The sequence below is a fragment of the Lethenteron reissneri genome, chromosome 32 (assembly GCF_015708825.2).
Source record: "Lethenteron reissneri isolate LAM-NWPU_2019-01 chromosome 32, ASM1570882v1, whole genome shotgun sequence".
NCBI classification, from domain to species: Eukaryota; Metazoa; Chordata; class Hyperoartia; order Petromyzontiformes; family Petromyzontidae; genus Lethenteron; species Lethenteron reissneri.
In genome coordinates this window covers 5,341,033-5,353,401 of record NC_083810.1, presented here as the reverse complement: position 1 = coordinate 5,353,401, position 12,369 = coordinate 5,341,033, and the positions used below count along the sequence as shown (strand labels likewise).

The window sequence follows — 12,369 nt, the reverse complement described above, 5'->3', positions numbered from 1 at the left end:
AGTGGTGAGGGAGTGGAGTGGAGTGGTGAGGGAGGGAGTGGTGAGGGAGGGTGTGGTGAGGGAGGGAGTGGTGAGGGAGGGTGTGGAGTGGTGAGGGAGGGAGTGGTGAGGGAGGGTGTGGTGAGGGAGTGGAGTGGTGAGGGAGGGAGTGGTGAGGGAGTGGAGTGGTGAGGGAGGTGGTGAGGAAGTGGAGTGGTGAGGGAGTGGAGTGGTGAGCGAGTGAAGTGGTGAGGAAGTGAAGTCTACTGTAGCTGGTGGTGAGGAAGCGCGGTTGCAGTGAGAGCTGACGGGAGGGAGAAGGGGAGAGGGCGGAGGGAGCGGCACAGCGAACAGGGCGGTGGCCCTGGGGATGTTGGCCACAAGAAGAGGAGGAGGAGAGAGAGGAGAAGAGGAGGAGGAGAGAGAGAGGAGGGAGAGGAGGGAGAGGAGAGAGAGGAGAGAGCCGGGTCCGCACACGGGGAGGGAGACGTCGAGGTGGAGGCAGTGGGAGCCGCTGCCGCCCAGAGATGCGCCCGGGAGCTGAGGGGACGGCGGGGCGGCCATGGTGAGTGGTGGGTGTAGTGAGTGTGGTGAGTGGTGGGTGAGTGGTGAGTGTGTTGAGTGAGGTGAGTGGTGGGTGAGGAGTGTGGTGAGTGATGAGGGAGTGAGGAGCGTGGTGGGTGGTGGGTGAGAGGGAGGCGGGCGTCGTCAAATGCGAGGCGAAGTCGTAGCCGCTACGACACAACACACACACACATTGCATACACTACACACACTACACACATACACTACACCACACACACACACTACACCCACACTGCATACACTACACACACTACACATACAACACACACACACTACACACACATTATACACACACCCATTGCATACACTACACACACTACACACATACACTACACCACACACACACACTACACCCACACTGCATACACTACACACACTACACATACAACACACACACACTACACACACACATTACACACACACACCACACACACTACACACACACAGACTACACACACTACACACACACTACATACACACACTGCACACAGGCTGCAGTGCGAGGGGACATGCCCACTCTCAGACACACGCGCGATGTTTACTGCAAGTCGCGCCAGGTACTCGCTTTGAGGCCGAGTCGACCTAGGGGAGGCCCAGGACCAGTTCAAGTAATAATAATAATCGTCGTCGGTGGTGGTGGTGGTGTTGTTGTTAGTGGTGTTGGTGGTGGTGGTGTTGGTGGTGGTGTTGGTGGTGTTGGTGGTGGTGTTATTGGTGGTGTTGGTGGTGGTGTTGGTGTTGTTGGTGTTGTTGGTGGTGGTGTTGGTGGTGGTGTTGGTGGTGTTGGTGGTGTTGGTGGTGGTGGTGGTGGTGGTGTTGGTGGTGTTGGTGGTGGTGGTGTTGGTGGTGGTGGTGTTGGTGTTGTTGGTGTTGGTGGTGTTGGTGTTGGTGGTGTTGGTGTTGGCCGTGAGCGGGAATCGAACTCTGGTCGCCGGGGTTCGTAGCGCAGCGCGCTCACCGTTGCACACGCGGAGACACATACAAAGACAAAGATCCCCCGTACAGCCTTAACAGTAGGGGCAAGAGCTGTAGGGGCAAGAGCTGTTAGCGAGCACTATCTGTGAAGGCCGGAACGGTACACGAGGGGGTGGGTGGCCAGCACCACGCCCGACAACTTTTGTCTCCCCAGTGGCGATGTTTACACACCGCACCGGGTACTCATTTCAGGCTGAGTCGACCTAGGGGAGGCCCAGGACCGGTTCAGATAATCGTCACTATGATGTTGGCCGTGAGCGGGAATCGAACCCGGGTCGCCAGGTTCATAGCGCAGCGAAGCGCTAACCGCTGCACCACCGCTCCCCACAGACACACACACACAGACACACACACAGACACACACACACAGACAACAACAACCGCCATTCGCCACTAAGTGGCTGTGACGTCACCACGACGATTGTGCCAGGCCAAGTGCACCTTGAGGCCACGTGAAGTGTCGAACGCCCGCTGGCAGGAGGTCACGGGGCAGACCCAGGTGCCACGGGTCAACTGACTGAGATGGCCGAGATGACTGGCTGATGCACCACCTGTGCCCCCTACTGTGCCAACTTGCTGTGCTTTAGCCACCCGGCGCTCCGCTCGTTGTTGTGAGCGTCGCTTCTCCGCCCTCCGTTGTTGTTGGAGGGCGACTGCCTCCAACTGCCCAGCAGCAGCAGCGTCCTTCATGAGCCTCCTCCACTGAGGCCGATCTTGACACCACTGGTACCAGTCATCGGCAAGTCCACTCAGCTCCACGTCCTCCTGTACCACATCACTCCATCTCTTCTCTAGCCCATGCCGTGCCCGTTTAGCCCCCTCGATCCGGCCGAACAAAAGCTGCTTAGGCATGCGGTGGCTGGACATGCGGGCTACATGTCCCAGCCAACGCAGCCTTGCCTGCCAGAGGAGCTCACCGATGGGACTTTGCCCAGATCTTTCAAGGATTTGTGAGCTCCTCACACAATCCAGCCTGGTTAAACCCAGGATGGATCGTAGGCAGGCCAGCCTAAATGTTTCTAACCGGCGAAGATGCTCCATTAGGGGGGTCCACGTTTCGCAAGCGTAGAGAAGGGAGGGAATGACTGTGGCCGAGAAGACCTGAAGCTTCGTACGGAGCGACAGTCCAGGTAGCTTCCACACAGCGTTACGCAACTGATGAAAAGATATTGCCGCTCGACTGATTCGGAGTGAGACCTCTGCTGTTAAACTGGAGCTGGTCATAAGCACACTACCCAGGTATGGGAAACTCTCCACTCTCTCCACAACTGCCCCATCACCGATTGGGAGTTGTGGGGGTGGAGTGTCCGATGGTACAAAATACCCAGGCAGGTGCTTAGTTTTGGTGGGGCTGATGGTAAGGCCCCAACTCTTGGTGGCACGCTCCAGGTTCAGCAGCAGCGTTTCCAACTCCTCCTCTGAATGAGCAGCTATTACCAAATCATCGGCATACATAACGTGGTTGACCAATAGGGAGCCATCCCTTGATCGCACTCGGGCATCGATCAGCCTCCCATTGTATCTGTACTAAATGAAAATTCCCCCGGTACAGCTATTGAAGGCTTCACGAACTACGTGGTCAAAATAGATGTTAAATAATGTGGGAGCCAGAGGACATCCCTGTCGCACCCCAAGGTGTACAGGGAATGGGTCCGACTCCCGGCCACGTAGTTTTACCCGGGCCCGCTCACCATCATGAAGGTTCTTAATGATCGTGAGCAGAGGGTCAGGGACTCCGAAAGCACGAAGAATAGCCCAGAGCCCAGGCCTACTGATGGTATCATAGGCCTTGACCAGGTCAATAAAGCAGAGATGTAGGTCTTGTTGGAATTCCCTACACCTCTGCTGTAGCAGACGGATAGAAAATATGGCATCTGTGCAGGACCGCCCTTTCCTGAAACCGCATTGGGGCTCCGCAAGCCTCTCCTCAGCGTGCCTAGCAAGGCGATGTTGAATAATCCCTGCTAGGATCTTTCCCGGCACACTGAGGAGTGAGATGCCCCTGTAGTTGTTACAGTCTGTGCGGTCCCCCTTCTTAAAGAGGGGGGCCACCAGGGCATCCTTCCAATCCTGCGGAACACGTCCAGTGGTCCAGACTGTTGTTATGATGTCATATAGGGCAGTCTGTGCACAAACGCCACCCTCCCTCAGCATTTCGCTTGGGAGATCATCTCTGCCCGGTGCCTTTCCTGGTCTCAGATTCCGGATCGCCTTCAGTACTTCCTCAACAGATGGCACCTCAGCCAGCCACTCACAGGGGGCGACTTCTTCCAATATTTTAGGCACCGCAGCCTCAGCAGGGTTATCCCCACTTTGGGCCATGATGTTTTCCTGGCTGAGGGATTTCCCCTCCCCCAGGACCTCACAGAAATGCTCAGCAAATCTGCAAACCTGTTCCTGAGGGTCGGAGATTGGATCACCGTTTTCCCCTAATGATGGTAATAGGTGAGGCGCTGCAGGTTACTTTTTTGATGGAGTTAAATAGTGATTTGTGATCGCGGGCCACTGAGGCAGACTCCATCTCCTCAGCAACCCGCGACCACCACCCATCCTTGCAGCGCCTTACGGCTCTCCGAACCTCCGAGCGAACACACACACAGACATGCACATACACACACAAAGACACACACACGCATACACACAGACACACACACACAGACACACACACACAGACACACACACAGACACACACATACACACGCACACACGCACACACATACACACTCACATACACACACACAGACACACGCACACAGACACACATACACACTCACATACACACACACATACACACACACATACACACACGCACACACGCAGACACCGACCGACTCGCACGCTCTTGTGCACTCTGTTCCGCAGTGCGCCCGGGGTTGCATTCCCTTGCCGAGCACGACAGCGCCTCGTACACACACATCGCCTCGTACACACACACACCGTACACACACCGCGTACACACACACAGCGCCTCGTACACACACAGCGTACACACAGCGCCTCTCATCCTACAGCACTGACGGTCACTCTCAGCACGCTCAGCACGCTCAGCTTTAATCACAGTGCTGCACTGCGAGGCAGTGCTGCACACAAGTCCACACGTCCTGTGCTGCATCGCGTAGGTACGGCGCTCTGCTGGCGTGCACGCGGCCTTTTAAAACGCACACAGCACCCACACACAGCACACACACAGCACACACACAGCATCCCACACAGCACACACACAGCACACACACAGCACACACACAGCATCCCACACAGCACACACAGCACACACACCCCACACACAGCACACACACACAGCACACACACAGCACACACACACAGCACACACACACAGCACCCCACACACAGCACCCACACACAGCACACACACAGCACACACACACAGCACACACACACAGCACCCCACACACAGCACCCACACACAGCACACACACAGCACACACACACAGCACACACACACAGCACCCCACACACAGCACCCACACACAGCACACACACACAGCACACACACACAGCACACACAGCACGCACACACAGCACCCCACACACAGCACCCACACACAGCACCCCACACACAGCACCCACACACAGCACACACAGCACCCCACACACAGCACCCCACAAAACACACACACAGCACCCCACAAAACACACACACACATCACACACAGCACCCCACACACAGCACACACAGCACCACACACACAGCACCCCACACAGCACACACACACAGCACACACACACAGCACACACACAGCCCTCCACATAACACACATACACAGCATCCCACACAGCACACACACAGCACACACACAGCCTTCCACATAACACACACACAGCATCCCACACAGCACACACACACAGCCCTCCACCTAACACACAGCACACAACATCCACACAGCACCCCAACACACCGTTCACACAGCCCATCCAAACACAGCACACACACAGCCCACTACCTAACACACAGCACACACAGCACACACACAGCACCCCAACACAGCACACACACAGCACACACACAGCCCTCCACCCACACACAGCACACAGTACCCTCAGCACACGCACATTGCGTTGCTCGCTCTTGTCGGGGCCACGGTGAGCGTGGAGTCGTGAAAGTGAACGCGGATCCTAATCTTCGTGCGGGGGAAGGCGCTCGTCTACGCGCGGAATACAAACACAGACGCATACACAGACACATACACAGACACACACACAGACACACACACAGACACACACACAGACACACACACAGACACATACACAGACACATACACAGACACACACACACACAGACACACAGACACACACACACAGACACACACATACACAGACACACACAACGCGGCCGGCTGCCGCACGATTTGGCCCTCCACGTATGAAATACCGAGCCTTTTCTTCCACGGCTCCCGGGGAGCCTTGCGCGTACGAATCGGGCGTGGTGGTGGTGGCATGCCGGTGATATCGTGCATGAACGAGCGGTGCCACGCCCGAACCAGTGGGTGCCACATTAACTTGCGATACCACCACGCCTTCATTGTTGTTACTGCCACGGCTTAACTAGTGATGCCACGGCCTAACTAGTGATGCCACAGATTGATGAGTGATGTCACTTCCTAACTAGTGATTCTACACCCTAACTAGTGATGTCACTTCCTAACTAGTGATTCTACACCCTAACTAGTGATGTGACTTCCTAACTAGTCATTCTACACCCTAACTAGTGATGTGACTTCCTAACTAGTGATTCTACACCCTAACTAGTGATGTCACTTCCTAACTAGTCATTCTACACCCTAACTAGTGATGTGACTTCCTAACTAGTCATTTTACACCCTAACTAATGATGCCACATATTGATGAGTGATGTCTTTTCCTAACTAGTCATTCTACACCCTAACTAGTGATGTCACTTCCTAACTAGTGATTCTATAGCCTAACTAGTGATGCCACGCCTTAACGAGAGGCGCCACTTAGAACGTAGTTCTACACGACTTAAAACGCATTGTCATTGGTTTCTAAGTGAGTGAATGGAAACTACATGGGCCTAAAGGTGGCACCTGTTTAACAATACCACTTTGTGCATATTGTCAATGAGGGTGCAGGATTATATAATACTCTCGTTGCATGATTCACTGCCGATTCAGATTTTTGCATCTTAGGTGGTATCACCAACTTTCATAGTTGGTATGGGCCCCATGGACTCTGATGGATCAATGGAATGCATCTGAGTGTGGGTGCGAGGAATCAATGGAATGCATCTGAGTGTGGGTGCGAGGAATCAATGGGATGCATCTGAGTGTGGGTGCGAGGAATCAATGGAATGCATCTGAGTGTGGGTGCGAGGAATCAATGGGATGCATCTGAGTGTGGGTGCGAGGAATCAATGGAATGCATCTGAGTGTGGGTGCGAGGGATCAATCGGATGCATCTGAGCGTGGGTGCGATGGATCAATGGGATGCATCTGAGTGTGGGTGCGAGGAATCAATGGGATGCATCTGAGTGTGGGTGCGAGGGATCAATGGAATGTATCTGAGTGTGGGTGCGAGTGTGGCATTGTTGGTCGTAGCTCAAGCCTTCGTAGAGCACAGGACCCATACATAACAGCTCGGACCATGTCTATGAACATCGGGCATTTCAGCATTGGTTCAAGCGAGTTGATTGTGCCGATGAGACGAGTTTGCTTGTGCTAAACCAGAGAGAGCTGGTGACGAAGAACTGCACCCCCAGAAGGGGCGAAATCCAACGGAATGCGTAGACATTACTTTTGTAATAGTTTGTGCGGAGGGAGGCATGTGGGGAGGGGGTGTGGGGTGACGCACGGTCTGCGTATTCACTGATGTGATCCAGGGTACCATCATCAGTGACCGGTGAGCGGCCAAAGACTGCACGAGTCTTGTGCCTCGTGTTGATTTTCTCTGCGAGCAGCCTGGCTCCTCCTACCACGGCAATGTGCCTTCTCCACTGCCATTGAGCACGCAGTGCATCACCCCACAATCGTCTTGGTGTGCTCTGTGTGCTGTGTGTGCCACAGGGTGCTGCTGTGCGTGCCACAGGGTGCTGCTGTTCGTGCCGTAGTGTAGCGTAGGCCTCGGCAAGGTAAAGTAAAAGGTAAAAACAACGAGCCTACCTTTACCCTACCTTTTACCTTACCACAATACAAATTACCCGATTACAGGGTAATTACTGGGGTACTACTACACATGAACAAGGTTTATAACGGTAAATGCTATAAGGTAGAGCGCTTTATTCATATAGAATACTCTCGATGATTCCAATTTTACACGCTTTCTTTTAACTCTGTTGTTGTCGTTATTGTTGTTGTATCCTCAAATATTGTAACTCAATTTTAACCCACTTCCTAATGTGGCATCGACTGCAAACTTGGTATACTTATGTCATACTGATGACAATACTATATTACTGTATATCATTAAAAAAATATATATTTTTTTACATTCTTTTGTATACGTTATGTTTTGGTTTGGGTCTAATTGTCCACGCTCAACGCACGTTGGCTGTAAATCACCACGGCCCCTTACGTTATGGCAAGCCTCGGGGCCACTTAATAAAAGTGTGTTTTTAATAAAGTTGTTTTAAATATTACTTATTAAATGGAGGTCACGGACTGCGCCACAGAGCTTTTAGCGGTAAACAAGGCACCGTATTTACCGGGTAATACTTCGCGCTACCTTTACCCTACCGGGTAATTCTTCCGAGCTACCTTTACCCTACCCTTTACCTTACCCCTTGGCATGTCGACACCTTTACTCGTTACCTTTTACCCGGTAAAAAAAGTAAATTACCTTGCCTTGCCGAGGCCTAGTGTAGCGGTCAGTGCGCCGCGATACGAACCTGGTGACCCGGGTTTGATTCTCGCTCACGGCAAACACCGGTGACGATTATCTGAACCGGTCCTGGGCCTCCCCTAGGTCGACTCAGCCTCAAATGAGTACCTGGTGCGATGTTTGAAAATCGCCGCTAGGGAGACGAAGGCGGCCGGGCGTGGTGCTGGCCACCCACCCCCTCGTGTGCCGTGCCGGCCTTTATCAGTCCCTCCAGAAAAACGCGATTATGCGATCGCAAGATTCCACGCAAAATCAGCCAAAGTCCGCATATTTATGCGGGGGGCGCGTTTTTTCAAATACGCCGCACTTTCGCCGCATAAATTGCAGATTTCCGCGCGCAAAATATGCGGGCTTGCATGATTTCATAATCCCCGCATTTTCGTTGCAAAAAGTCACATATATCTTAGCAGAAAGTTGAAAAATGTTGCGTTTACTTCACACAAGCGCAGCCATTTCCCCTGTTGCCATGGGAACGTTATGAAGTGTTAGAGGCTACGTAGTTAGTTTTATTCAGGAGTTTATGCAACTTTACAGTTGTAAGATTGCACTTTTTTGTTAGTAGTATGTAAATTTACATTACTGTAAGACTGTACTGTTACTGTATTGCTTACGTTACTGTGCACTGAAAACACTTATTTTAACAGATGTCTGTTTTGTATAGCTACCTCTGTAAAACAGGAAGCACACATTTTATTTTTTAATATTTTATTTATTTTTACAGAAGTTGTAGCATATTCATTTTGTAAAGCTACAGAACTTGTTCGACTCAATGTTTTGTAAGTTTGAGCCATCTGTTTGTTAAGGTCTGAAATAAAACAAGATGAGAACTTAAATATTCCCAGCACTTTCTGTGATGTAGTATGCTTGCTTATCATAGGAAGTAATAAGAAATGACTCTTTACATTAAAGTAGTAGCCTAGTGAATAGGGTGTTGGGGGAATCACTTTTTTTTCTCTTTTTCATCAAACCGCAGTTTTTGCAAGTTTCCGCAATTTAATCGCATAAAATTGCATAAATATCCCGCATATTCCATCGCATTTTTTAAGAAAACGTGCCGCATAATCAACGATTTTTGCCCGCAACAATCACCAAAAAACTCCGCGTTTTTCTGGAGGGACTGCTTTATAGGTGCTCGCTAACAGCACTTGCCCCTACAGTCTGTTAAGGCTATACGGGGGATCTTTGTCTTTGTGCGTGCTGTAGTGTAGCGGTCAGTGTGCCGCGCTATGAACCCGGCGAGTTCGATTCCCGCTCGCGAGCAACACCGGTGACGATTATCTGAATTTGTCCTGGTCCTTCCCTAGGTTGACTCGGCCTCAAATAAATACTTGGTGCGGTGTGTAAAAAACATCGCCACTGGGGAGACAAAGGCGGTTGGGCATGGTGCTGGTCATCAACTCCCTCGAGTGCTGTGCCGGCCTTAATAGATGCTCGCTAACAGTACTTGCCCCAATAGTCTGTTAAGGCTATACGGGGGACTTTTGTCTTTGTGTGTGCTGCAGTGATCTGCGTGTGCTGCACTGTTTTGTGTGTGCTGTGGTATAATAATCTGCAGTGTTGCCATGCATTGCACTGTTCTGTGTGTGTTGTATGTGCTAAATGTGTTGTATGCTGTTCGAATCAATAAGGTCCCCTTCTTAACAAGAATAATCCTTCTATTAGGGGCCTCCGGCACATTTCTACTTTTCCAACTGTGGTCCTTTGCAAGATGAATAAAAATATAACGGCCAAAGCCGCTGATGCCACCACACCTAGCCAATGCTTTTACCCTCTGGCAGATTCCGCAGCTGCGGTACAGTCGACATACGGTAGCCTAAGCCATCCCTCTTGGTCGTCGGACCCGTGGAGACTAATCCAGTGTCTGTCTCTTTCAATCATTCCTCCCCCATCCTGCACATGCGTCCCACCCAGCGTAGACGTTCTTGCCAAATCACATCTGCAACACTCGCCTGCGATGTTTCTCTTTCTGACTTCTGCATGGCTTATTTGGCCGTGCCACAAAATTCCCAGCATTCGTCTCGGACACCCGAGCTCAAATTCCAGCAACATGTTCAAGCTTCTTAGGGTCCAGCTCTCTGACCCACAGAATAAATGCTGACAACAATCCCGACGTCAAGTACCTGCGTTCAATTTCGATTTAAAGCTTTCGTGACTGCAGGGATTCATCTTCTTGGTTCTTTCGGTAAAGTCACGTAGAAGGGAAGTAATAAAATAATAAAAATAAAACATAATAAAACAATTCTCACGACGTTTCGGCCACAACGCAAGCAGCCGTCCTCAGGTGAAGAACAGGTCTGTCGGGAAGACAGCGTCTGAATGGACACCACCAGGCTTTTATTTTTATTATTTTATTACTTCCCTTCTACGTGACTTTACCGAAAGAACCAAGAAGATGAATCTCTGCAGTCACGAAAGCTTTAAATCGAAAAGAGTGGTTCAAGTTTATTTTGTTTAAGCAGGCGAGGACTCGGGAGACTAGCGTCTAATTTGCAAGAGGAGACGGACCTGGGTAACCGAAATTCCAAAAACATTTTCATTATTTTATTATTTCCCTTCTACGTGACTTTACCGAAAGAACCAAGAAGTTGAATCACTCTTTTAGACTATTTATAGACACGCTGCGTGGGCTGTACCTGTTCAAACTGTTTTTCAGGATAGTTCAGCTGAGAATATGAGCGCGGCGTCTGCCTCCAGCTGGTGCTTCCCGGAGTCTGATGGTTGCTCTCTGCTCCCTGGCATGCCAAGCAGTGAGCACCGTCCCACACCCCCCATCGCGACACAGCCCGGCAAGGCGCCGGACACAGGATGCCTTCAGGCGAGACTGTCCGGTGATACAGGGCCTGTTGGTGATACAGGACCTGCCAGTGGACAGCTGGCACCCTCCTCCGTATGTGCTGCCTGTTCACTGCCAGCAATGCTGACGCGGCGGCCACAGGACACACAGCACAGGTGAGGCCGCCATGCGTTTGCAGATTCGTAGTGACACGATGTACACCGAGTGCAAAGGACCATTAATTTTGCAGCTTCTCCTCGGCGGGAGAGGTGAGCACCTCGCATTTGAAAGGTTGCAAGTTCAAATCCTGGTTGGGGGTTGATTCGGCTCATTATCCCCCTGTGGACAGTGAAATGGGTACCGTTTTGTGGACAAGTCAACATTGGTTGTCCTGGAGATGGACGTGGCACACCAGAGGAATTCTCACCATCGAGGACTGTAAACAGGAGACGAGCACCGCCTCAATGCTCATTTGAGCAGGAAATCACTTTAATTCTTTAATACCACAAACGCCATTTTTCAACTATTTAGATTCATATGAAAAAATAAACATTTGGTCACTAATTGCTCTTGTATGAGATGGGTTATGAATGGTAAGGGAAAGCACCATCTGACAGATTTCAGCCAATGGAGTAACTTTTTTTTTATTTCACTGAGAAAATATAAGCTTGACAAAATGGTGTTCACACTTTAAAATGTAAAATTGGATTCTCATATGGAAATATTTATGCTGCAGACATCAACAAAATGGTCACAATTGGGTAAAAACTTGGCTTGCACAGGACCGCTGTAACCTAGACTAGCTAGCAAGGCCACTAGAGTGGCCGTCGTACACCTCAGTGGGCCACAAGCGTCAAATCGTGCTTGTGCACTAATCGTGACCCCACGCATTGCCCAAGAGACGTTTAGACCAGGCCACCATGAGGGGCTCCATGGGATGCATGGGGCCTGTAGGCCCCAGGTTGACCACCACTGGTCTAGGTCAAGGGTTCTCAATCTTTCTGGATCCCTGCGGTCACTGCCAACCGTCAACACATTTTTGTGGACCACCACGCACCAATAACAATACACTTGAACCTATTTGCCAAAGTTAAAACTACTCATCGCTGACCAATGCCAGCAATTAGTAGATTCCGTTAAGAGCCAGCTGCTGCGTTGATGAGCCATGAATCCAAACATTTGTGCAATGGCCAGTGAAAGTCATG

At 51.0% G+C, this 12,369-nt stretch overlaps 1 protein-coding gene across 4 annotated transcripts in view; it reads left to right on the top strand.

Annotated features, from left to right (window-relative positions):
• The first annotated feature begins 421 nt into the window (after positions 1-421).
• The window catches only part of SACS (sacsin molecular chaperone), a 33,337-nt gene continuing 21,389 nt past the window's right edge, over positions 422-12,369 (top strand). The window contains exons 1-3 of one of the 4 annotated variants that reach the window (XM_061563790.1): positions 449-544; positions 7,578-7,654; positions 11,045-11,340. In XM_061563790.1, coding sequence (XP_061419774.1) covers positions 11,063-11,340 — 278 coding nt within the window. In that variant the 5' untranslated portion in view covers positions 449-544; positions 7,578-7,654; positions 11,045-11,062. Of the gene's footprint in view, positions 545-7,577; positions 7,655-11,044; positions 11,341-12,369 lie in introns of those variants that run through there. The other 3 variants (XM_061563788.1, XM_061563789.1, XM_061563791.1) reach the window with 3 other exon arrangements.